This window comes from Rhinatrema bivittatum, chromosome 4 (genome assembly GCF_901001135.1).
Source record: "Rhinatrema bivittatum chromosome 4, aRhiBiv1.1, whole genome shotgun sequence".
NCBI classification, from domain to species: domain Eukaryota; kingdom Metazoa; phylum Chordata; class Amphibia; order Gymnophiona; family Rhinatrematidae; genus Rhinatrema; species Rhinatrema bivittatum.
In genome coordinates this window covers 323822746-323850248 of record NC_042618.1, presented here as the reverse complement: position 1 = coordinate 323850248, position 27503 = coordinate 323822746, and the positions used below count along the sequence as shown (strand labels likewise).

Below are 27503 nucleotides of genomic sequence, written 5' to 3'. Positions count from 1 at the left end.
TGATGCCTGGGAACGGGAAATCTGATGTAGAAAAGTCCCTCTTTTTCTCTGCTGCTGTAAAGCACCAGTTTTTCCATGCAGCTTCTGTCGTAAGTAGCAGGGCAATGCAGAACAACTCTGCTATTTCTTTTAATAGGCAAAGCTCAACCCCACCCCCCATCACAGCTCAGAGAGGTGACGACAGAAACCAGGGTCTGCAGAACTGAGGCAATTCCTATACAAACACTGTACCTTAAAAAGTAGACTTGTGAGTGGGTTCTCAAGAAGATTTGATTATTGCTGGCTTAAAGACATTGGCATTGCTTTCCACATACCATCTTGTAATCATCCAGCCATAACCCCCCTGACCACAAAAGAGTGTAGGTGAGATTACAAAAAACAGACAACTAGAGACAACATGGTTTATTCAGCTTTAATTAAAAAAAACAAAACCAAAAACATAATTCAAGGGGACCAACAGGAGGATACTGTCTCTTTTTAAATACGCTGTTGTGTAGTTTCTCCAAATATTGATTATATACACACTGAACAATATATGGACCTGCAGTATATTTGATGGTTTAGATACAAGAGAGATAGCAGAGGCAAAATAACCATCTGGACATAACTAATTTCAACAGTGACTTGCACGTTTTATGGTAGGTGCTGCTTTGATTTCCTTTTCGCCATTTACACGGTATTGGTGATGAATTGCACAGGCCATGACTTGTGCAAAGCTAATAAGATCTTGAACTTGTAAATACTGCTGTAGGTTATTTTTCAATTTTTTTTATTCTTTCTCTTTTTTTTTTTTTACATTTACATCTGACTTGGAAAAAGGTTAAAATCTGCACGTCAGCTAAGCATTTCAGGTTGGGTTGTGGGTTTTTTTTTTTACATTTGTACACTGGATGGAATGGCTCAAATAGAATATACATATATATATATATAATTTATATATTTTTAAGATAAATCTCTGCTTTGCATACACAGGCAAAAATACTCTGAGCTGCACCATCCAAAACTTTAAAACTTTACACAAACCTGATATTAAGTTGTTCCACACTAAAATGAAGCGCACTCGGTCAGTACTAAATATATCCAGTTATCCCATGAGGTTAATTTTTAACAAAGAGCATCTCACCATGGGCACAGAGAAAAGGAAGAATGCTGGTGAGCCAAAAGGCAAGTTTCTTTGCTGGGGTCCATGAGGTCTCTCTCCTGTTCTACAGCACATTCCACTCTTCAGTATATCTGGAGAGAAAAGCACGTTATTGCTATTCAACCCCCCTTATAACACAAACAGACCTCACATTTTTTTTTTTCTGCCACAGATCCATGCCATACCACACCCGTTCTTTATAGAAATGATTAAATTCAATCTTCTTAGGATAATTCTCAGAAAATATGGTATCCAATCGAATCTCTACCACTGACAAACCGCATGATTTTTATGTGAGGAGCCTGTTATTTGGGGGAGGGCAACTTTTAAATTCCCTCTCCCACTTTTCTTTCCCTCTTGATGGCTGCACGAAGTGATCCAAGCTGGCCAAAGATTTTAAAGAAAAGATTGGGAGATTTCAACACCCACACACACCACAACAAACCTCGGGGCCTGATTATATCTCCTCTGTAACGTATTTGGATCTTGTACAACTATAGCTAAACGGCAGAGCTGCCTGAGAGCATCTAGTAGTTAACTTTGGGTCAGTTGGGTATATTGCACTTAAATTAACATAAAAATAGCTGCCCTGCTTTTACCATAAAAACACTATTTTCTTATCACCATTAAAGTCCTTCCATGTCTCATATTTCCTAATCCAGTCTATTAATAGAACATTTATAATTTTGATAGTTATAATGAAGGACGTAAAGAATCACTGGGCAGGCTGGATGGGCCAGTTAGCCTGTTTCTGCTACCACCTGCTACATATGAATTTAGATATTTACAAGTATAGTGCTATTGCCTTCAGTGCACATCAAGGATATGGGGCTAGCTGCTTTCCAAGGATGTTTTCTCGAAAAAAAAGAAAAAAAAAAAAAAGAAGGGTAAGTTGAAATATCCCATCCCAAGTTCATCTGCATTCTGAAAAGTGAGCAAAGAAACATTAGAAACTGCATTGCAATACTGCATGTTTACCGCTGGTCAGTTTTTGGCGATGATCTTTCATGCTTTGATTATTTGCACATTAATTTGTTTCTAGGCACATGCTTTTAGGCCTGTTGGTAAACTGGAATGTTCTTGTCTTCTGTTAGAGCTGAGAAGCTAGCTAATTGAATGTTCCAGGATATGGGGGAAGGAGGGAAAATCACGCCTCCTTTCAAAATCCCTAGTCTTCCGCAAGTCCCAAAAATATGGTTTGGCTGACTGCTGTTGTGTCCCAGTCGGCCTTCATCTTGAAAATGTCAGGTTTTCCAGTTGAATCTGATAACCATGTAGAGGAATTTGGGGTCGAAACGAGGGACAAGACTTCACTTTACTAAGTGCAGAGAAGTGGAAACCTTTTTTGAAAAACAGTAAAATGCTAATTATACAGTTGTTTTTAAATTTTGTAAAAGTACTATAGGGATGGCACTCCTAAGTAGGATCACACAGCATCTAGATCCATACCGCTTTCATAATTGTTGCAATTCACTTTAATGCTGCAGTTGACAGCTTTTGGATATGAGCTGGTCCTACGCCTAGTTGGATGTCCTTTGAGATCAATATTGAGTACCATCAAAACTGATTGTTGCAGAGGTTTTTGTATGTTGCAGATAACTTGATTTGTAATTTCTCATATATTACCCTACCATCTCTGTTTAGGAACACAAATGGGCTTATGCTACCTTAGGTAAAATTTGTTAAATTAACACACAATCAGGCCGATGCAATATCAGCGTGCATTAAAGGAGCACTCATGATTGAGCGCCCGCTCCCTTAACACGCGCTGATCCACCTCGCTGAGGTGCCCGATGCAAAATGCAAATGGGCTGCTGCGGTAGAAAGGAGGCGCTAGAGGAAATTGCGTGCTCCTAGCGCTTCCTCGGCAGCGGGCGCCCAGGAGAGGTGGCTGTCAGCCGATTAGGAAAACGAACATTCAATTTTAGAGCGTCCGTTTTCCTAACCTGACTGCTGGTACACTTTTTTTTGTGTTTTTAATTTTTTGGGGGGACATTTCTAATTTTTTCATTCCTCCGACTTAATATCGCCATGACATTAAGTCAGAGGAAGTACAGAATAGCAGTTATTTTCTGCTTTTCTGTACACTTTTTCGGCTCCTCGGTGAGCAGAAATGTGTGCCTCACTATGCAAAGCCCCTGCTACTGATTTTAGTCACAAATCCGCTCAAAGATATGTAGCTGAATGTTTGCTTAAAACAAATAAGCTTTGGGCCAGATTTCCGTTTCTACGCGCGGGTGTAGATTTGTGCACGCAACCTGGCGCACACAAATCTACACCCGATTTTATAACATGCACGCGGAGCGTGCGCATGTTATAAAATCAGGGGTCGGAGCGCAAGGAGTTGCACACTTGTGCACCTTGCGAGCCCTAGGGGAGCCCCGATGGCTTTCCCTGTTCCCTCAGTCCCCCACCTTCCCCTCCCTTCCCCTATCTAACCCACCCCCCAGCCCTACCTAAATCCCCCCTACCTTTATTTCTTTATTTACGCCTGCCTCTGGGCAGACGTAGGTTGTGCGTGCCGGCCGAGTGCCGGCGCGTGATCCCCCAGCACAGCCGCTTTGCTGGAGGCCTCAGTCCCGCCCCGCCCCTTTTTTCAAGCCCTGGGACATACACGCGTCCCGGGGCTTGCGCACGTCGCCGGGCCTATGCAAAATAGGCTTGGCACGAGCAGGAGGGGTTTAAAAGGGTTACGTGCGTATATTTTGTGCATAACCCTTTTAAAATCCGCCCCTTTGTGTTTTATGGATATAATCATTTTAAAATGTGTACTAAACTCAGTCTTTATGATTTCAATAGGACACTGAAGGGTATGGAGACTGCATGGAAGGTTTTGAAAAGATGCAGTTATCTTGTAGTCTCACTTTGACAGTAAGTTTGCAAACTGTGTGTGTGTGAGAGAGAGGGGGGAATATTGATCTCATACTGGCAATAGCTGCCACATAGATACAATTGAAATGTATTTAAGGGAAGGCAGTAACAACATTTTTGTGACAGGGATTCATTTTTAAACCTTAGATATTAGTAATTGTTATATAATGAATTGGCAAGGAGGGAGCTGTATTGTAGGGATGTGAATCGTTTTTTTGACGATTTAAAATATCGTCCGATATATTTTAAATCGTCAAAAATCGTTAGGGCCACGATACAATACCAATTCCCCCGATTTATCGTTAAAAAATCGTAAATCGGGGGAAGGGGGAGGGCAGGAAAACCGGCACACTAAAACCCCCTAAAACCCACCCCCGACCCTTTAAATTAAATCCCCCACCCTCCCGAACCCCCCCCAAATGCTTTAAATTACCTGGGGATCCAGCGGTGGTCCAGAACGGCGGCGGTCCGGAACGGCCTCCTCAATTGAATCCTGTTGTCTTCAGCCGGCGCCATTTTGCAAAATGGCCGCCGCAAAATGGCGGCGGCCATAGACAAAAACGATTCGACGCAGGAGGTCGTTCCGGACCCCCGCTGGACTTTTGGCAAGTCTTGTGGGGGTCAGGAGGCCCCCCCCAAGCTGGCCAAAAGTTTCTGGGAGTCCAGCGGGGTTCAGGAAGCGATTTCTTGCCGCGAATCGTTTTCCGTACGGAAAATGGCGCCGGCAGGAGATCGACTGCAGGAGGTCGTTCAGTGGGGGTTCGCCGCTGAACGACCTCCTGCAGTCGATCTCCTGCCGGCGCCATTTTCCGTACGGAAAACGATTCGCGGCAAGAAATCGCTTCCTGAACCCCGCTGGACTCCCAGAAACTTTTGGCCAGCTTGGGGGGGCCTCCTGACCCCCACAAGACTTGCCAAAAGTCCAGCGGGGGTCCGGAACGACCTCCTGCGTCGAATCGTTTTTGTCTATGGCGCCGCCATTTTGCGGTGGCCATTTTGCAAAATGGCGCCGGCTGAAGACAACAGGATTCAATTGAGGGGGCCGTTCCGGACCGCCGCCGTTCTGGACCACCGCTGGATCCCCAGGTAATTTAAAGCATTTGGGGGGGGGTTCGGGAGGGTGGGGGATTTAATTTAAAGGGTCGGGGGTGGGTTTTAGGGGGTTTTAGTGTGTCGGCTCACGATTTTAACGATTTTCATGATAGTTTACACACCCAAACGGCAACAATACGATTCCCTCCCCCTCCCAGCCGAAATCGATCGTTAAGACGATCGAGGACACGATTCACATCTCTACTGTATTGTGACCCAGCACTGCCACGAATGGGGCATATCCTATCTCCAGAAAGTGGAAAGTTTCCATTACCTGCACTCTGTTAATATACAGTAAATTTACAAGAACACTACATTTTGGAATAAAGTCACCAAAGGTTGCTTAGGTGCCTACAGCTCTGGAAAATGCCTAAAAGACTTGTTTGCTAAATGCACTCCACTTAATGAAGCAGGCCGAAAACCTTTTGAACAATGAACTTTGACATGTTTAATCTATTTCCTTAAGCTCTTTAAAGAATTTGACTGAAGCACAAGAGAGACTGAGTGCACTGAATTGTGTTTACCTGTCCCACAGTAGAGAAGTTAGCTGGGAATTCATTTATATATTTTACAGATTAATTTTCTTTTTCTCAAATATATTTTGGGAACTGTGTTTGATATATGGCAATAAAGTAGTTGCATGTTATACTAGAACTACTAATCATTTCTATACAAGTGGATAATCCTGTTTCTTTATGATTTTTGTATATGGTAACACTACCAATCCCTGGAAAAAATATATTTATATTCCATTAGAAATGCTGATAATAACTTTCATTAGGTTTTTGTAAATACTTAGTTTCATGTTTTATAATATCAAAACATCTTGCTTCCTGACAAGATACTGGGCAAGCTCACTATCATCTAATATCAAATAGATCTGAGGGCAATGCATTCCCTTCTCCCCTCTCATCCATTTAGGTCTGCTGAGATTAGAATGGTTGGGGCAAGTCACCCATTTTCTTCCAATAGGATTTGTCTTTTGGGACCATGCACAGTCTCGTTGGGCTACACATGTATTTCCATATCATAGTATTTTACATTTACCTACATTTCAGGTTTTATCTGGTACCAAGACTAAGCTGCTGCACAGTCGGTGCTGGATTATCCAATAGGACCAGTAGGCATGTACCTAAGGGGCCCTCTGTCCCCATAGGTACATGCCTATGTAACGGTCAACATAGGTTGACCGTTACATAGGCAGTATTATTGAAAGCAGAAAGAATAAATTCAGTGTAGGGCCTCTAAAGCATGCTCACACATCTTGCAAACCCCCGCCCACCACCACCACCACATACACAGCGTTCTCCAGCATGGGCTTTCTGATACCTAGAAAACTGTTACAAGGAGTTGGAGCCACAGCAAGTTTTGTCAGAGGCTCTGTGCTGAATTTGTGTGCCTTCGTTTTACACCATTACAAACTGCGAAGAAAGGCTCTCAAACCGTTGATGTCTAGGGGCCCTAGCAGGTCTTAATCTGCCACTGCGTACAATAGATTATAAATATCATCATAGATACTGGTACAGAGAAAATCAAAATGGTGAACCAAGGAGAGAGGCGGAAGGGTCAGATTACTATTCCTCTTTCTATGCCTGGGTGCATAGGAAGAGGAATAGCCAGCAGGAAAGGGAGGGTGATATTGCCTCAGTGTAAGTATTTGGTGAGACCCCATTTGGAATAGTATACAGTTCTGGAGACCATCCCTTCAAAAGGATATAAACTGAATAGATTCATCCCAGAGGGCAACTACAACATGGTTTTTATCATAAAGTATATGGGGACAGACATGTATACTCTGGAAGGGAGGGGAGACAATAGAGACTATTAAATAAGCACCAAGGAATAAAGGCACAGGAGACGGGCCTCTTTCAACTGAAAGGAGACTCTGGAATGAGGGGTAATAGGATGAGAGTGAGAGGGGCCAGACTCATGAGTAATCTAAGGAAATATTTCTATATAGAAAGGGTGATGAGCACATGGAACAGCCTCTCAGTGGACATAAGAACATGCCATACTGGGTCAGACCAAGGGTCCATCAAGCCAACAGTGGTCAATCCAGGCCATAAGAACCTGGCAAGTACCCAAAAACTAAGCCTATCCCATGCTACTGTTGCTAATCATAGCAGTGGCTATTCTCTAAAGGGTCAATTTTAAAAGCCCTGTGCGCCGGCGCGCCTATTTTGCATAGGCCGCCGGCATGCGCAAAGACCCGGGATGTGCGTAAGACCCGGGGCTTTGCTTGGGGGGGGTGGGTCGGGGGCGATGCGGCACTCGGGGGCGTGTCCGGGGATGGGGCGGTGGGCCAGGGGTTGGGCCGGAGGCGTGATGGCGGTCCGGGGCGGGGCCGAGGGCTCCGGCACAGCAGCCTGTGCCGGGGCAGGGAGACGGCAACACACGCAAGTTACGCCTGCCAGAGGCATAACTCAACGAAATAAGGTAGGGGAGGGGGATTAAGTTAGGGTTGGGGGTAGGGTTAGATAGGGGAAGGGAGGGAAAGGTGGGGGGGGACGACAAAAAAAAGTTCCCTCCGAGGCAGGCTGCGTGGCTCGGCGTGCGCAAACTACTGATTTTGCACAGCCTTGCGCGCGCCGACCCCGGATTTTAAAAGATATGCGTGGCTACTCGCGTATCTTTTAAAATCCGGCGTACTTTTAAAAATCTGCCCCTAAGTCAACTTAATTAATAGCAGGTAATGGACTTCTCCTCCAAGAACTTATCCAATCCTTTTTAAACACAGCTATACTAACTGCACTAACCACATCCTCTGGCAACAAATTCCAGAGTTTAATTGTGTGTTGAGTGAAGAAGAACTTTCTCCGATTAGTTCTAAATGTGCCACATGCTAACTTCATGGAGTGCCCCCTAGTCTTTCTATTATCCGAAAGAGTAAATAACTGATTCACATTAACCCGTTCTAGACCTCTCATGATTTTAAACACCTCTATCATATCCCCCCTCAGCCGTCTCTTCTCCAAGCTGAAAAGTCCTAACCTCTTTAGTCTTAAGGAGGTTGTGGAGTTAAGGCAGTGGTCCCCAACCCTGTCCTGGGGGCCCACCAGCCAGTCGGATTTTCAGGATATCCACAATGAATATGCATAAGAGAAAATTTGCATGCACTGTCTCCAAAACATGCAAATTTTCTCTCATGCATATTCATTGTGGATATCCTGAAAACCCGACTGGCTGGGGGGGTCCCCAGGACAGGGCTGGGAACCACTGCTCTATTGGATGTTGATACTGTCCTTAACTCAGTGGTCCCCAACCCTGTCCTGGGGGCCCACCAGCCAGCCAGGTTTTTAGGATATCCACAATGAATATGCATAAGAGCAAATTTGCATGCACTGCCTCCATAACATGCAAATTTTCTCTCATGCATATTCATTGTGGATATCCTGAAAACCTGACTGGCTGGTGAGCCCCCAGGACAGGGTTGGGGACCACTGAGTTAAGGACAGTATCAACATCCAATAGAGCAGTGGTTCCCAGCCCTGTCCTTGGGACCCCCCAGCCAGTCGGGTTTTCAGGATATCCACAATGAATATGCATGAGAGAAAATGTGCATGTTATGGAGACAGTGCATGTAAATTTTCTCTTATGCATATTCATTGTGGATATCCTGAAAACCCAACTGGCTGGGGGATCCCCAGGAGAGGGCTGGGAACCACTGCAATAGAGCATGGGACAAGCACAGAAAGATTCTGAGGGAGTGAAAGGAACTATAAAGCTAAGCAGGATATATGGATGTGCCATATGGTCTTTATTTACCATCATGTTGTTTGGTTTTACATATATACTAGATGATGGCAGGCTAATTGGCCCATTTCAGCCAGCCTAGTTTTATTTCTTTTTTAAATAAAAGTTCATAGTGTTAGGGATGTATTCCAATTGCCAGTAGAATCTTGAATGTTTATAGGATTTTCAAGATACAGAAAAGGCAAGATATTCATTTGGAATAAAGAAAGAAGTAGTATTCAGATTTTTGGAAGAATTTATTCCAAAGAGAAGGTTTAAGTGAGATCACTCAAATGTGGAGGGCACCTATCTGGCATTAGGTAAAGTATGGACCTGAAAGAAGAGGAGGCATGTAGGTTTGTCATGCTGAATTTATAGGAGGGAGTTAGGAGTTTGTGTTTGATAAGGAGCTAATGGAGAGTAAGCATTATGAGTGTAGTATGGGATTAATGTGGAAAGTGGTAAAAAGAAGAGCAGCAGTTTTGAAGGAGCTATAATGAACAAAGTGCAGCATCAAGGAAGTCAGATAACAGAGTTGCAATAGTCCAGATGTGAGAGGAACAGAAAAAATTATTAAAAACTAACAGACCATTCTATTTCCTGGTTAAGACCAACTGGATGTAGGGAATTAAGTGTAAATATCCACGGCGGGTCACAAGACGAGAAGGAGACGGGTCTCCACCAGTTTTTTTGCGAGAACTGCCTTGAAGTCAACATATTTTTTCTTTTGAAGGCCAATTTTTCATCAGATTCATGGTATGGCTATGGGTATGAACAAGGCTCCAGATAGGCGTGCCTTAGTTTCCAGTGTTGATTCACTTTGATTATTGTTGCGCGTTCCGGCCATGTTGGTGCCGCGGACCGGGCCTGCTCACCCAGCGTGGCCATCTTCAGCTCCGGTTCCTCACTCACGACCACCTGCCAGCGTCACTCGCCCATGGCACTCCTGGGCGTCTCCAGGCCCATCGAGGCCTTCGGCTTTGCACGCTCCTCATTGCCGGGGCTTGGCGTCCTCGACGGCGTCAGCCCTACGCCCCTAGCATGCTGCGCGCGGAAACTCCCAGCCATTTAAAGGGTCAAGCGCGGGAAACTCCTCTGCAGCGCACGAATCTGACGTCACCTGAGCCCTGTATAAGGCAGGGCTCAGACTACAGTTCTTTGCCTTGGCAATCTGGTTGACACCGTTGGTGTAGCAAGTTTGCTGTTCCAGGTGTTTCCTTGTTCCAGCCTCTCCGTGTGTTCCTGTGTCCTTACTCAGGTAGTACCTTCTTGGACTGATCTTTGGTACTGACCCCAGCCTGCCTGACTACTCTCTTCGTCTGCTGCCTGGAACTGACCACTGCCTGCCTGATTACTCTCTTCATCTGCCGCCTGGAACTGACCACTGCCTGCCTGACTACTCTCTTCGTCTGCTACCTGGAACTGACCTTCGCTTGCCTTGACTACGCTCGGACTGACCTTGGTATTGACCCCTGCTTTGACTGACCATTTCTGGGCGGATACTCTGGCTTTGACCCTTGCGCTTCACTTAGACACTCTCTTCTGGCCTTCCTCTAATACAGGCCTGCTTGCCTGGAGACCACCCGCGGCCTTTTCCCGACTAGAACCCACAGGCGCTGCTTGTCTCGCCTGGAGAGCCTTCCTGAATGCTACCTCCCTGAGGTCTCCGAGACTTCCAGTTCGGGTCTGGTCCATCATCCTTGCATCAGCCATGCACCCTCTCTCGTAGTGGGCACACCTCTCTGCTATCTCTCCGGGAGACCATTCGAGGCCCACCTAAGTCCAGGCGATCCGGGTGACCAAGGGCTCAACCTGCGGGAACCCCAGACTGTTATTGGCGACGCTTCAGCTAGCCTCTGTCTCCTCCTGTGCTCTCTGGGTCCGACCAGAGGGCCGTACCAATCCTGCACCAGGCCAAGGGTCCACCTCCAGCGCAACAGTCATATCCTTCACTGTTTTGGGCTTATATTGCAATTTGATATTGCAATATAATATTCTGAGTATTCTCCTCATTGTTCAATTTTTTTTTGTTTCTTGACTGGTTACTTAAACGTATCACCCTTATTTGCATTCCTCTCAAGTTACTTTTTTAGATATCCTGATTTCTGTACATGATAGAAATTTTTTTACTTCCATTTTTAAAAATCCACCTACATAAACACTTTACATTACCATATCCATTACCATAGATCTATTTGGTTGGTCAATTTTTTAGACTTGTGCTCCTCTCGGGCTGACTTTGTTGAGTAAGCTCAACACATGGCTTGATGTTTTTTCCATTGGTGGCCCAAAATATTGGCATAGTATAGATTTATAGACAAAATCTTCATGATTTGGCAAGGATCAACACTGGAACTGAATTTGTTCCACCAATGGTTAAATGCACAATAACCTAATTTACAATTTTAAGCTTTAAGTCATAAACAACAAATTGTATACTTGGATGTGATGATACAATTTGAATGATGAACATTCAAAACTTCGATACATAGAAAACCCACTGATCACAATAATCTTCTGCGATATGACAGTTATCATTTGGATTCACTTAAAGCAGGATTAGCGGTTAGCCAATATTTTGATTTAGAAGAATATGCATGGATAAAAAGGAATTTAAACAACAAGCACTGAAACTCACACAAATGTTTCAAGAAAGAGCATACCTAATATCAATACTGAAGAAAGCTTATAAACATGTTTTATTTTCTGGGAGAGAATCACTGTTGGAATATAGATTGCAAGAGGAAACACAAAGAATGGTCTGCGTTTTGAGATATAGCGAGAGAGCTATGGATGTAGCAGCCTTAATATGATGACGTTGGCATATTTTGAAGCTACATCCAGGAAGCTACTTTTCAGGACGCACCTTTAATAGAATTCTCCAGGGGCACTAATATCTTTTATTGCAAGTGACACAGCTTGTCACTTGATGTGATTTTTGTGCCAATACCCTTACAGGTACTGAGTGGGATCATCCACAATCTTGGTTTACAATATGGAGAAGAGCGATTACGTAGTGATTGCACTAATTTGTCCATGTGCAAAAGTGTATATTGGTATGACTTCTAGATCGATTAAAGTATGTCTCATAGAACATAAGATTTGTCTGCTTATTAAGAAAGTCAATACACATATGGTCCAACATTGCATACAGAATAGCCATTCCTTCTCTGATTTTGAAGTGGGCTGTAGTAGAACAAATCATGCCATCCAAGAGAGGGATAGATAGAGATTTCAGACTGAACTTTAGAGAACAATACTGGATTTTTAGATTAAAATGTTTAGTGCCGTATGGTCTTAATGAAGAGAAAGAATGGACATCATTATTTTAAGTGCTTATATTGGAATGTATTTATCATTTGTGCATCTGATGACCTAAAGAATGTTTGCTTATGACCATGTCGTTGATTGGCTCCATTTGTTATTCTTGTCCATGACTGTTGATTCTAGATCTATCCTTCAATTTAAATGTCTTCATTTCCGCTTTGGAGCCCATGGGACTATGGAATGGTGAGCAACACAGCAGTATGGATGAAGCGGTGAGCAGTGGAGTAGTATTTACACCCCTGAGGAAGAACTAGGTGCTTCAAAACAGGGCTCGTTGGGTATCATATGACCGCAAAAAAGATGTTTTAAGAAAAGAGAGTTTTTAATTGCATATAAAAAACTGCTTGAAAAATGTTTTGTTAGTGTGGACTACAAGGGGCGATAATGATGAGACTACAGCAGATTGGTTTAAATAATAATGCCAGTTCAAAATGTGAGTGTCCCGTCCACATTATACATATTTGTTTACTTAATGTGGATTGCATTGTGGGTGTTTGCACATACTAAAGATTTGATGTTTTTTTGCAACATGGGCACCTCCGTTGGGTGGTTAAATCAGCTTTGAAACAGCCTTTATTTATTAATCTGGATTTATTTCAGCCATGGGCAGGGTCTGATCCCGATAGCCTTGCATGTGTATTTCTATATTCCTGGAGGATTTTGTGCCATTATTAGACGATATTGGCCAGTTTTGCCTTTATATCCAATGTTCCACACAGTTCACTGATTTGACTGCCATCATAATCTATTGAATATCTTGGTATCATCAGAGATGTGGTCCCCCAGCGCCTGGAATCCTCTATTGCTTTTTCACGTCAAGGCCCTTGTCAAGCTTGTGAACTGTCTAGGTTCCTTTCAGTTTTTACACACCTTGCCTCATGCAATTATTTATTTTGTGTTTCTCATTTGATTGTAATATATCTGGGGTAGATTTTGTGTCCTTGCACCTTGCTATGTGTTGGTAAAACTTTGAATAAAATCAAAAGCTGAATTTTTGAGTTTTTATAGCAACATTAGACTTGCTCACTCGGAGGCCCCCCTCCCACCTTGTCTCACACTGATTGGAGTCTCATCATTCTGAATCTGACCTTTGTTTCCTGATTATTGAATGCTGCTCACCATGGAGCAGCAATTTTGCACTCCATCTCATCCATCATGAGCAGTGGTGGATACTTACACTTAATGGAGAAAGGTGAATAGTGGAGTGCCCCAGGGATGCATTCTGTTGCCACTGCTTTTTAATATATTTATAAACGAGCTGGAAATGGGACAAGTGAGGGTAATCAAATTTGCCAATGACACAAAATTATTCAAAGTTGTTAAATCACAAGAGGATTGTGAGAAATTGCAAGAGGACCTTGCAAAACTGGGAGACAGGGCATGCAAATGAAATTTAATGTGGACAAGTGCAAAGTGATGCACTTAGAGAAGAATAATCCAAATTATAGCTACACAATGCAAGGTTCCACGTTAGGAGTCACAAGTCAGGAAAGGATCTATGCGTCATTGTGGATAATACATTGAAATCTTCTGCTCAGTGTGCAGCAGCAGCCAAGAAAACAGAATGCTAGGAATTATTAGGAAAGGAATAGAGAATAAAACAATATCATAATGCCTCTGCATTGCTCCATGGTACGTCCTCATCTTGAGTACTGTGTGCAGTTCTGGTCACCACATCTCAAAAAAGATATAACAAAATTAGAAAGGTTACAGAGAAGAGCAATCAAAATGATAAAGGGGATGGAACAATTCCCCCTATGAGGAAAGGCTAAAGAGGTTAGGACTCTTCAGCCTGAAGACGAGACGGCTCAGGGAAGATATGATAGAGATCTATAATAAAATAATGAGTTAGTGGAACAATGAAGTTACTAGGTGATACATTTAAAACTAATAAGAGAAAATATTTTTTTACTCAATGCATACTTAAGCTCTGAAATTTGTTGCCAGAGGATGTGGTGAAAGCTATAAGTGTAGCTGCGTTTAAAAAAGGTTTGGACAAATTCTTGGAGGAAAAGTCCATAAACCATTATTAAGGTGGAGTTTCAGAAATCCACTTCTTATCCCTATGATCAGCAGCTTGGAATCTGTCTACCCGTTGGGATCCTGTCAGGTACATGTGACTTGGATGGGCCACTATTGGAAACAGGATACTGGGCTCAATGGACCTTTGATCTGACCCAGTATGGCAAATCTTATGTACTTACTGTATGTACTTCTTTTACATCCAATTGGTCTTAACCCTTTTTGCTGCATTGCTGTCTCTGTTATCTTTTGTTTGCTTTACTCTCAACTAAGCTATGTTTATTTGCTTCCAGAGAATCGATTGGCTGTTGTGCACCACATGACTTTTTAGTGCCATTTTTTTCATTCATTTAAATCTCTTTGGGGAGTTATTCAGGTACTTGCAGGCAGTTCTTTTCCACTGTAAGTTATATTTACTGCCTCTTTGATGTCTTGCTTTATTTGCTATGCTGTCCTGTTTACTATGTAATTTCTCTTATTATCATTTAGATGCTTCTGATCCCCCTTGAAACAGCCTCTCAAGAAACACAGCTTGTGTTGGGGCTGTTCTGTTTCTTAGTTTGAGATGTTCTAGGTTGATTCGCCTTCATGTATTTATTCTAACGGCTTTCCTTATATTAAAATTGGTCAATTTTTTTATTTAAAATATTTGTGGATAACTTTATTATTATTATTTTTACTTCCTCCATTTCTCTTTTTGGATTTTGATAATGGTTTGATAGTTTTGTTCCTATTTTTTGTCCATTGTGTTTTAGCCATGGCTCTAATGTGTTTTGTCGTGCCATAATTGGGCATTTGCCCTTTAAACACTGCAGCAGGGAAAATCCCTTGCCTTTCACAGGCTTCTGCCTAAACTATGTTCTCAGAAACTTCACAGGGAGATAGTCTCCTTTCTCCCAAATAAATGTTAAAGACTTCTCAGCACAGATATAAACCATTACCTCTTTGCTAGCTGGATTCCTTCCTGTCATTCTCTCTTGGTTCTCCTGATCATCTGATCTATTACTGGGTAATGCCAGTGACTTGGATGAGCCAAAACGTTTGAGGGGACTAGCAGACTTACAGGCCGATGCAATATCGGCATGCACTAAATGGGCACTCATGATTGAGTGCCCACTCTCAATGCACGCCAATCCACCTCTCCCAGGCACCCGATTTAATATTTAAATGATCTGCTGTGGTAAAAAGGAGGTGCTAGGGAAAATTGTGCGTCCCTAGAGCCTCCTCAGCATCGGGTGCCTGGGAGAGGTGGCTGTCAGCGAGTTAGGAAAACGGATGCTCAATTTCAGTGCACTGTATTGCATGGTCTGTTAGTTCCTTGCAAACCCTACAGCAGTGGTACAACAGCTTTGGGGATCCAAGAAGACTAGAGTAAGCTGCATAAAGAGACTATAGTTATAACCCAAACTTTGGTTATGGATGCCAAACCTTTTATGGCAACAGCCTCAGTAATTTTGGTGGCCGTGGGATTAGTACTATTACAAAACTTTGTAATAAGCCGTGGAAGGGGCCCAGAAGTTGGATTACTCATTAGTGTTGTAAAAATAAAAGTTAAAGATGAGAAGGCCTGACATGGCCTACCAAAACTTTTAGCAGATTATGCATGTGCTTGGGACAGGTATGGAGGGTGATAGTGGGAAAGTTTGAAAAGTCAGGTAAAAGCAAGTTTAGGGAAAAGGGAAGTTGTTGGATTGTATATGGGAATTTATATGCTTATCTACCTAAACTGGAAGAATCTCAAATGGACTGAATGGATGGGCCATTTTAATCTTTATCTGCCATCATCTATAATGTTACCATGTGCTGACACCATGAATACAACACCTTCACCACATTAGAGAGGGAATTAATTATCTCGAGATGAATCATACAACCATGTATGTTTCTATCCTATGTATTCATGCAATTTTATGTAGACTGTGCTGCCTTATACTGGCTATGTAACCATTTTTTAAACTATTTTTTCAGCCTACCACTGCTTGGATGCCTTCTTACAGGCGGTATATAATGTTTAATAAATAATAATAATAAATAATAATCTCAGAGTGCTTGTCTGTCAATGAGGTTACTTACTATGGAATATTACAAAGACAGACAGAAGTATAGGACTCAACCTTGAATCCTCTTACTTTATTGTACCAGTCTAAGCCTCCTTTACCCGCTCTTCCTCAGTCCACTGATGGGTTGTCCTCAGAGTGTGACTCTACTGAGTGAACACGCTACATTCTCCTCACAGTTACCCTTAAGCCACCAGGAATGAGACCTGTTACCGGATGAGAGGTGCCTTTGTTCTGCCATTCATAGTTATCTGTATCTGATAGAAAGGCACAGGATTCCCTAACTTCTTTTAAGCTAAAAATAATAAATGGGAACCAGACTGCTGTTCAGCCTGGATTAATGATGATTTGGAAGGCCAGGATTTTAACTCCATCCTTTCACTGTTTGCAGGGCTGAACTGAGGGGGGCCCAGTTTGAGGGGGATACAGAGCCGGGGACAAATCTAATGGAATGGGCCCTCCTCTCTCGGAGGTTTAAGTCTGCCATTTTCCCATCATCACACGGAACACCTCAACTCCTGTCCTGCCAGCACACAGGAAGAGGCAAAGTCAGGGGCACAAAACTACGGTGGCTGGTAACCCCAGCAAAAATTTCCCTTACTCTCTGTAATAGGGACTATTATTGCACCTCCACCTTTGGTCATCTCTACCACCTCATAGACTGGCTTTACATGGACTCGCAGTATTTCCCCCACTGCCCCAGAGGGAAGCTCCTTCATGGAGGCCTCCTTCCTCCTGTCTGGGAATTCTGGTCCTGATAATTCTCTATAACTTCCCCCAAGTTCCCTCTGGCCCCTCCAGATCTTCCACCCATCCTGGAAGTTTCTGGTTTTTTCTGCTGATAGGGACCATCTGCTACCTTTGACACAAGCTGTTCTCTTGTTTGATATGCTCAGCCAATAATCCTCTCTCACCACAAGCAGGTACTCTTAAATCATAAAAAGGGAGGGTTCTGCTCAATTCCCCTGCAGTCTCTGCCACAACTTTCACACAACACAATATAAGCCACTCAGAAGTAAATGTTTAATGGGCTGTAGCTGGCTAAGAATTCAATCAGCTAGATCAAAGTTCTTGAAAATTTCCCACTCTGAGTGGCCAAATTTAGCTTCCTTAGTTTCATTAAGTGATTAAATATAGCTGTTCAAAATCAGAGCGGGTCTAGAGGCAGGGTTATTTCAGGGGGAGGACAAAATTAGGTGTCTACTGCTGATTTTAAGCATTAGCCCCCTAAGTTGGCTGGCCAAATATAGTCGCTGCAACAGCAGTCCTAAATCTGGCCAGACAAACCCATCCCCTTACGAATCAGCCCCTCTGTCATGTGGGAAGCCAAGTGGATAGGAGACAAGAATAACTTATTTTGCTCATGTGCCAGGGCCAGAATTTGCAGATTTGGGGGTGGAGGGTAAGGGTGCAAGTATGAAAGGGAGAGAGATTATTTTTGTAGTGGGGGTGGGAGGGGTGTTGGAAGGGATGGACCTCAGCCATCAATGGGAAAGGGGGGAAATAGGAGGTGAGGCAAGCTGCAGGGGACTACGTTTGTCTTGGCTGGTTAGTTCCTGATTTTCGGCACTAAGTTTAGGCCAGGGAACCCAGCATATTAAATCTAGCTGGCTAGACTGAGGTAAATATTCAGCTGAAAACCTTGCCAATTATCTCCAGGTGAATATTTAGCTGAAGCTAAGTGGCTAAAATGAGTCCGTTATCTTATCCACCCACTGTATATGTTATTTGTTTTGTACAGTAGGGTAAGAAGCTTGTCTGGCTATGAGCTGGAAGCCTGTTCTCCGTCAGCAAATGACAGAACTGTTGACCTGAGGTGTCCATGGCTGCAGTGTCTTGATGTCCTGAGAGGAAGCAGAGCTTCAGCTGGTATCAAAAGGGTTTGGACATTTGTGAGAAACCAGAGTGTTTTGTCGTCATATAGACAAGGACTACAGAAATGAGTGATTTTTTTTTATGGGCTCATTTTGGAAGGGAGGGCTGTTTGTTGGATTTATTTGATAATTCAGCAATATCCAGGTGAAGGTGGTCTTAAGCCAAAACACTGGATTTTCTAATATTTAGTCTTAGCGTGTCCAGTGAGGGCAATTTTGAAAGGTATGTACTCAGGTAAAATGGCCCGACTTGACAACTGCCCTCCTCAAATGTGGCTAAAAGTGTGAATGAGTTACAGAGCGCGTGCACTTTAGCCAAACTAAAAAAGAGGTGCTCCCATTGGCATGGCTAAGTCAGGGGAGGAAAACAGTTTGCAGACAGGTGATTTTCAACTGCATGCATACTATTGTGCTCCCGCTTGGCCATCCTCACAGATAGCGGGTGCAATGCATACCTGATTTTTATGCATGCATTTTACATCTGCTCATTTTCTGGATAAAGAGCCCATGGACACAACCTGGGACCTACTGGAAATTGCCCTCCATAGGTTGATGTCACTTCAGTATTGGCCTGCTTTAAGTAATCTGTGTTTACTCTAAGGTACAGACTATGTGTACATGAGTAGAGAAAATCCTGCTCTTTCATAGTCTCTACTGGTAGGTATAATCCTCCCATTTTGCCAGTTTCATGTCCCTAGTAGGATTGGGTGGCAGAGCATTAAAGCCCTCCACCCCCGCCCCCTCCATATTGTACAGTGTCAGTCTCAGCTGAAAAGCCATGCAGCTCATGGCTCTGAGCTTGTATTTGATCTTGGGCAAAAGGAGGCCAAGAAATGATATATGCCAAATAGATCGCTATTAAAATGTTGTTCATGGTTGTTCAGTGGGACAATAACTGCATTTATTTAAAATGCGATGGTGTTTATCTTTCAACAATAAGCCAAAGTTGCAGTTAGTATACTGTTAATATGCCCTTATCGCTAGTTCTTTTAACTTGTGGTGAGAAAATCACATAATCAGTGCACAAGTCCATCATGGAGCTGGTCTAGTGAGCCAGGTAGCAAGTGCTGCATTCTGCCATGCAGAAAGTCCCTGATTCAATACCCAAATAGGGTCTTCTGTTCTCTGGGGCAGCTGTGGAGGAAATAATGGTTATTGCTTAAGGGTAATTCAACACATACGTGAGCTCAATAAGTGCAACACAGAAAAATATAACAAATGAAAATGAAAATGTAGTGAAATGATGGTCTCATACACAAAGTGCCTTTAACCACTTAATATGGCTAAACTTCAAAAGCACCTTTTGTCTAATTATGTACCATGAAATAGTGCCATCAAGTGCTGAAGGTGTATAATGTCCCAAAACATTTATCATATTACAAAGTGTCAATACAATCTTCATATAAATGGCTTCTCTAATCAAAAGCAGTACTTATCTGAAGCAATGCTCCCAAGTTTCATTAATTGTATCGCTCCATGGTGAGAAAGCACCTTGAATATTGTGTACAATTCTGGTTGCTGCATCTCAAAAAAGATATAATTGCGATGGAGAAGGTACAGAGAAGGGTGACCAAATTGATAAGGGGAATGGAACAGCTCCCCTATGAGGAAAGACTAAAGAGGTTAGGGCTGGTCAGCTTGGAGAAGAGATGGCTGAGGTGGGATATGATAGAGGCATTTAAAATTATGAGAGGTCTAGAACGGGTAAATATGAATCAGTTATTTACTCTTGGATAATAGAAGGACTAGGGAGCACTCCATGAAGTTAGCATGGGGCACATTTAAAAGTAAATGGAGAAAGTTCTTTTTCACTCAACACTCAATTAAACTCTGGAATTTGTTGCCATCACATTATTGTGCATGCTAAATATTTCTAATCAGGTATGAAATGCTTTGTCTGGTTGGCATATATATAAGTTTTTGCCTTCTTTTTCTGCAAAACAGCAAGGGCAAATATTAAAATAATGTTTTCTATCCACTTTTTTAGAATTGCAAATTATACTGTACCTCCTGAAGCAAGCACATTTGCTGAAATATCGTTGAGGTTGTTGTCTTGACAGCATTTTTACATATCTCTGGGATTGTTACATAACATGTGACGCTTTAGAATATAATTAATGAAACTTGGGAGCATTGCTTCTGTTAAGTACTGCTTTTGATTAAAGAAGCCATTTATATGAGGATTATATTGCCACTTTGTTATATGATATTTTTGGGTCATTATACACCTTCAGCACTTGATGGCAATGTTTGACAGTACATAATTTTGAAGTTTTACTGGATTAAGTGGCCAGGGGCATTCTGTGTATGAGACCATCATTTCACTACATTTCAATTTGTTATATTGTTCTGTGTTTGCACATATTGAGTTCACTTCTGTGTTGAATTAAGCTTTATATAGTGAACCAAAATGCTTCTTTTTTCTTTTTTTTTTTTGTGAATATTGCTTAGAGGGTGATGCCTTGGCTGGATTCAGGGTACAAGATTGCAGGACACCAGGAGACCTGGTGCATGGCCCCCAGCCCAAGACAATCATTGCAATGACCAGACTAAATATGTTGGGGTAGAGAAGAGGATAATATAAAATGGAGGAAAAAATCCCCCGGTAGTTGTGAATCCCCCAGTAGTTGTGAATCCCCCAGTAGTTGTGAACCACCAGCTCTATCGGAACCCAGGTTCCGACTGAGCCGGTGGTTAAAATAATAAAACCAAATCAACATTTACTTACAAAAATACAAACAAACAAAAGCATCTTGGGATAAGTATATTTCTGCACTCTCCCACATTTGTCTTTTTTTTCTCAGGAGAATACTTAAACCTGGGTATAAAGCATATACAATGCTTCTCAAACCCAAGATGTGGCTATGTTACAGGATGACCAGTACAACCACAGAAACTCTGTACCAACGCACACAGGGACTGCTGAAGGAGAAGGCAGCAAATACATCACATTTTAAAAGCTGAAAATAAAAAAGGACTAACGTCAGGGCATTCCCACACACTGCTGTAATTCCTATTCACTTTTCATGAGACTTTCTTAGCAGAAACTTGGGGGGGCCTGATTAACTAATGCCTTTGTCCCAATTTGTACTTATGGAGAAAAAAAACTAGAGGCCAATTTTTGAAGAATTTAGGCTTCTAACTTTTGGAGTTTGGCTCCTAAATTGACCCTATTGAAAATTTACTAGGCCTCAGTTCCTAAATGTAGGCTCCTAGCTTCACTAGGCTCCAAAATTTATGAGCCTAACAAGTTACAGAGGAGGAGTTAGAACAGGGGTTAGAGTGATTTTCAGCACTAGGCACTTAAGGGCCTAAATCTAGAAAAATAAACAGCAGATCTAAATTTAGGGGCATAAGTTTCCTGCACCAAAATTTAGGTGAATTTCCAGTTAAGTCTGACTGAAAACAGGAGACTACCTTAGAAGCCTAAAATTAGGAGCACAGATTTTTGGAATATTGTCTTCCTAGTGAATCGGGCTCTAAGTCCTGAATCCCCCCTGAAGAAATGTCATTAAAAACACACACTGGAGACAGAGAGCATGGGTGGGGAGGAAGACTGCCCTGGGTTTATATTCTGCTCTTGTATTGTTTTGAATTTTAATAAATGATTAGTTTGCATTTCTTTGCCTTGGACTGCCTGTTGATATGGTCAGACTGAGTTTCTTTCTTGGTTCAACATTTCAACCCAGCATTCATGCATAGACTTTGCCATATTCACTTTGTGCCAGTGAGCACAAAGAAACAAGTACCTTTACTGCGTTGATCTCCTTCTGTAAGTCCACCTTTCCGTTTGACTAAGTGTTTTAGCTAAAGTTCAGTCATAAGGGAACAAAAAGCCCATTCTCATTATCCACTGAGACCAGAAGAGTTCATTTTGTATTGCCAATCCACTTCTCTGTTTTCCATTTGACTTGCTTGGCTCTGTTAAACTTCCTTTCTTGGGGAAGGGGGTGAGGGGTGATGGAAGATTAGGCACTAAATAAAAAAGGAATAGCTAAAAAAAATATCTCAGATTGCACTCAAACTGGCTTGCCACGAGGCTGGGATGCTATCTAAGTCACATACAGCTTGTCAGTGGTATTGGCAGCCAACAGACACAGCTTCGACTGGAGATAGCTCTTGGCAATGGTGACGACACATCCTTCAGTAGTTTATTGTACAGTTCTCATGTTATGTACAAGAGAGTTACATGGGGACCCTATGTCATAGGGCAGTGCTTTCTGACTCCTCTTCCGAGTCTGTTTTATCTGCCACGGAGTGTCTCTGCATTTGTTCCAATGAATCTCGTTGAAGCGCCGCATCTATCTCTATAAGTATAGAAGGGATATCAAAGTGGACGAGATCTGTGAAAGGTCATTAAAAGGAAAGCGTTAAACGGGATTATCGGTTAAGATGCATAAAACACATAGCACCAATAAGCATACTTGAAAGCGGCATGTTTTTCTGAGGCTGGTACATATTAATGTCATAGGGATGTCATAATATATTTTATTGCCTTCTCCTGGTCATCTTTGCCGCCCTATACTGCTCAAACTCAAAGTATGCATCACAGCACTGGGAAGAGTTTTTTTTTGCTCATGAATTTCTGGTGGAATATATTTTAGGACTTAAGTAGATGTGATTTGAAAATAGTAGGTTTCCAGTAAAGAAAAGAACTTGGTAAAAGACCGTCTGGATTAATGATGTGTACCTTCATGATGGCTGCCCAGTTTATAAACATTAAAAAAAAAAAAATAATTACAGTCATGTGGCATGGGTAAACTGGTAATCTATAGATTATACACATATCTGGGAGGTAAGAGCAATCAGCTAAGCCTTGTGTCTGCACTGGTGGAGTGTGTGTAATCTGATAATGAGGCACGCCTTCGGGGCTAATTGCTTAAATAACAGCTTGCCATGTGTCTCCTGGAATCCAGGCCTGCCCAGGATGAAAATGAAGTCTTCTGCTTTGTGAACAAATGGCTTAATCACAAAGCAGGCAGCCAGCTGCCAACTGCGCTTCCATGCTGCACTGCGATAGCGAACACAAGGACAGGTCCCAGATATGACCATGCTAGGTCACTCAGAAATTTTGAGTTTTGCTATTCTTATTTCATCTCTTTCTAGGCACTTTTAAACCCTTTATTATTATTATTATTATTATTATTATTTTTTTTTTTTTGCTGTCTCTCCTTTTATACTCTAGTTTCTTGTTTTACTACTACTACTGCTATTTAACATGTTTTATCCTGTTATTGTCTCTCCCTTCTCTTTTGTTGTGTGCGCTATTACACCCCCTCTTTTTCTTGCTTCCTTTCCCGTTTGTGTCCCTTTCACTCCCTTCCCTTCATCCTGTTCTAACACAGGTAAAAAAAAAAAAAGCTTCCCCAGCCTGGAGATTGTCTCTAACTTTTATCTAATGCCCATGAGTTGGAAACACCTTCCTTCGTACAACCTACCCCTCTTACCTCTCAGACTCTGGCACTCTGGGACCTGAAGCAATGGCATTTGCACTTGCCCCTGCTGTGCAAAGCCCAGCATCGCTCACTAAAGAATCTCTCCCATTGGAAATGCATCTGCAGGCCACAATTACTGACTTGCTCTAGCTGCCTACCCCTCCTCCTTTCTTGAAATAGCTGACAGAGCTTTGCAAGTGATACACAGATGGTATATCCTGAACACCTGGATCCAGCCCAGAGAAATCCCAGCAGCTATGGAAAGCGAATGGCAATAGTGCATCTAAAGGCCGCGTGCTTGTGTTTAAATAAATAAAGCACTGTGCTTTTCAAAGGACTAAAGGATTTATTTTTTTTTAACAAGAAAACTGAAACTAGTTGAGAGTTTATAACAGAGAGAAATGCATAAATAGTAACACATTTGCAGCAAAACAGGGACTATCTCAGATTTATGGTAAGTACTAAGCGGAAGTATCTCCCCCCTCTGGATTTCATAGGTGTGGATACTGTTCACTTAGGGAAACTGCGTCTTCTGTGAATGCTGTCGCCTTGGAGAAGTGCATGTAAACAGTGGTGGCACTCATCATCATGGGCCAATCTGAAAGCGCTACGCCTCGCTCATTATATCGGTGCTGTAGGAGTTGGACAAAGCGAGGGAAAACTTGCTAGGGCCAGGCACCAAATCTGCAGGCAGCACCGTCCTACCAAATGGCTTTAGCAAACACAAGAACAAAATAAAATAACGACGCTAAATCTTCAATGTGATTTTCACGGATGAAAAGCAACTTTACCCTCATATATTGGCTGTCTGAAAACCACCCCTCAACATGGCTAAAAGGCCCATGCCACATCGAGCAGGCATTCACAGGGAACTTGTTGGGGGAGGGAAAAGTGCATTTGTAGATGGCATTTTTGATTCTTCCCACATTCTAGCCGCAGAAAAGTCAGGTGCAAGTGACTGCACAGGTTGTGTACCCATGGTTAAATTTCAAAGTGAAAGTTCTTGTTTACTTTCCCTTTGAAAGTTGGTGCAGAGGCCATGGGTAAAATATAACCATGGATTCTGCACCAAGGTGGGCAAGTTTGCATATTTTCCCCATCAAAGAACATGATGTCCAGAGACTGCAGTGTAGACTGGGAACCTCCTGGTTCTGCAGATAGGGCTTTTGCCATATGAGTTTAGTGTTCCAGCCCTTTCTTTAGGATTTCTTCCAGTTTGGGGACTAGAATTCTTGCAGAATTTGGATAAAGGAATTCTGAGCCATCCCAATCCTCTGCTGCTATTAAGGTTTTTTCAAGAAAGCAAATCTTCAGTCAGGCTTCTACATGCGGCTCAGAAATGAGCTGAGCATTACAATTTTTTGTCCATGAAGGCTTTGGCCACACTGGGTATTTATCGGCTCGTTGACTGCCTTCTCCCATTCTGGCTTTTGCAGGATTCTGTACAGTTAATCTCTGCTTTCTAAAGAGTAAGCCGCTTTTTAAGCTACCCAAATCCTCTCACTCTTGCTAATGAGGGATTCCCCCGTACCTGTAGCTGGATTCAGGCTGTTGCAAATTACAGGATGGCAAACCTGGCCTGGGTCACAGACCTGCGAAACAGGACTCATATCGCCATGGCTAACAGTACATACCGATATCATAAAAGGCATTACACAGATGACAAGAATCAGTTTATCGCCCTGTTTTTTGTTTTTCACATCACTTTCTTCCAGGATTCAGGGGAAATGGTGCACTTTTTCCAACATGATTTCATTTTTGCAGTACCATTTTCTAAAATTACTTTTCATCCCTTTGTTTATTATATATTATCTATCTATTTATATATATATGTGCGCGCGCATATACACACACACACTCTCTCCCCCATCCTGCATCGCATGTCCATATGACTCTACACTAGGCATGAGTGTTGAAGATAAATCAACTCCAAAGATTTACCCTCCTTGTGGCTCCTCCAGCCAGCAGGGGCAGCAGCAATTTTTCTTCTCTGGGACAGAACATGTAAACCTCTGGCATCTGATCCCCAGCGGACAGGAGACTAACATAAGTCTCTTATGTTGCAGCACCATAACCAGAGTTATTGGGCTGACCCTTGGCAATATCATCCTTAACATTGGTTGATAAATACTTAGTGATGTATATATGCAAAAAGTACAGGGGATTTATTCCAGCTCTTTTTATTGGATTACTAGAGACAAAACAACAAGAAATCAAATCACCAGCTGAGAAATCCAGGACATGGAATTTTGTTTTCATTTTATGATTCCTTTGGTGATTGCTACAGCTTAGCAGTAAGATACAGCCCAGGATTATTTCTGCGTTTTACATTTTTTTTTATGTATGTATATCTTTAACAGATGTCAAAGCAAAGTAGGATCCACAGTAAGCTTGGCAGAAGTAGAATATTCCAAACTGAGTAAACAGCCCCACATGGGAGACTTGCAGTGATAAGACTAAGAGTACCTAAGGGTGTTGGCAAGAGGAAATGGAAGGCAAGAACCATTTATTTTTTTTTAATAATGCTGAGAAGTGGTCTCAGTGGTGTTATGTATGTACTGAGGTTGAAAAAAAGCAAGAGAGCCATCAGGTTTGCTCTTCTTGTTGCTGAACAACTGTCCAGACATAATCCTGGGCAAACTGGACAAAGCCAAGCCTATAGAAGTGAACAAAAAAGCAAATATGCCGATCAGTGCTTTCCCTAGAGTCTAACCAAAAGGCTGTCTGGTTTTCTTTTGACATTACTCAATGTTACATATACAACAGTCTCTGGAGAAATATACCATGGTTTCATCACTTCAAGCACCAAATTCTCTCTTTTGAAGGCGGTGAAATCTATTGTCCCTTTAGCTTGAGAGTATGCACTTTCCACTTTGTTTCCTTAATAAAAGATCACCTACAGGATGGTTCACTGACATATTTGGTAACGAACAGCATGAACGTGAGCATAGTTGATGCAGCCTCATGGGCAAACCCATGAGGCCTGTGTCGACAGCTGGAGAATGTGCCTTGGTGCAGGCCAGGGTAAAGCTTCACCTAGACCAATTGCCTCCCCGGTTGGTTGCGCCTTTGGATTCTGGCGGCAGGCAGGACTCATGGCAAGGTTTGAGCGAGACAAGGCCAGGGACAGGACTGGAGACAAGGCTGAAGACAAGCTGGATGAGGTGAGGCTGAGGAAAGGTGAAAGATGAGCTGGACATGGCAAGGCTGAAGACAAGCTGGACAAGGCAAGGCTGAGGCAAACTTGAAGATGAGTTGGACGAGGCAATGCTGATGCAAAGCTGAAAACGAGCTGGATGAGGCAAGGCCAAAGATGAGCTGGACCAGACACGGCTGAAGACAAGCTGGATGAGACAAGACTGAGGCAAGGCTAAAGATGAGCTGGATGTGGCAAGGCTGAGGCGAGGCTCAGACAAGGCTGAAAGCAGGCCGATGAGGAAAGGCTGAGGCAACTGGACGAGGCAAGACGACCCATTGCTGAGGCAAGCAGGAAGGTCTGCGAGGCCATTTTATACAGGTGATGAAATGATGTAATTGCTGGGTGCTGCCAAGTCTTCTTGTCGCAGGCCCTTTAAATAAGTAGATGTCGAGAGTATATGCACCAGGGGGAAGATAGCAGCAGCATCTGTGCCCTGCAGCGGGTCCGGGATCAGGTGAATGAAGCTGCTCGCAGGGTCATCCCACGAGCAGTGAACATAAAGTGCCCCCCTTCTAAGCCCCTCTCCCTGAATCTCCTGTCTTCGGCATCTGGGGAGACATCAATGATACATCTTTGCCATCTAGGGACTTGGGGGACTTGACACATAAGTTGCAGGTATTTCTTGGATTTCTAGTGGTCATAGGAGAGCCTCTGCTGCGTGATTCTCTTTGGCTGGCATAAATCCTTCGGTGCGAGAGAAATGTGGCTTATGTATGTCAGTATCAACATGTTGGATGAGGAAGGCTCTTGCTT

General features: G+C 42.8%; 1 protein-coding gene across 5 annotated transcripts in view; it reads right to left on the bottom strand.

Annotated features, from left to right (window-relative positions):
* Positions 1-733: 733 nt before the first annotated feature.
* The window catches only part of ARHGAP44 (Rho GTPase activating protein 44), a 413328-nt gene continuing 386558 nt past the window's right edge, over positions 734-27503 (bottom strand). For 2 of the 5 annotated variants that reach the window (XM_029600314.1, XM_029600316.1), the window contains exon 21: positions 20481-22459. In XM_029600314.1, coding sequence (XP_029456174.1) covers positions 22320-22459 — 140 coding nt within the window. In that variant the 3' untranslated portion in view covers positions 20481-22319. Of the gene's footprint in view, positions 2482-20480; positions 22460-27503 lie in introns of those variants that run through there. The other 3 variants (XR_003856511.1, XR_003856512.1, XM_029600315.1) reach the window with 3 other exon arrangements.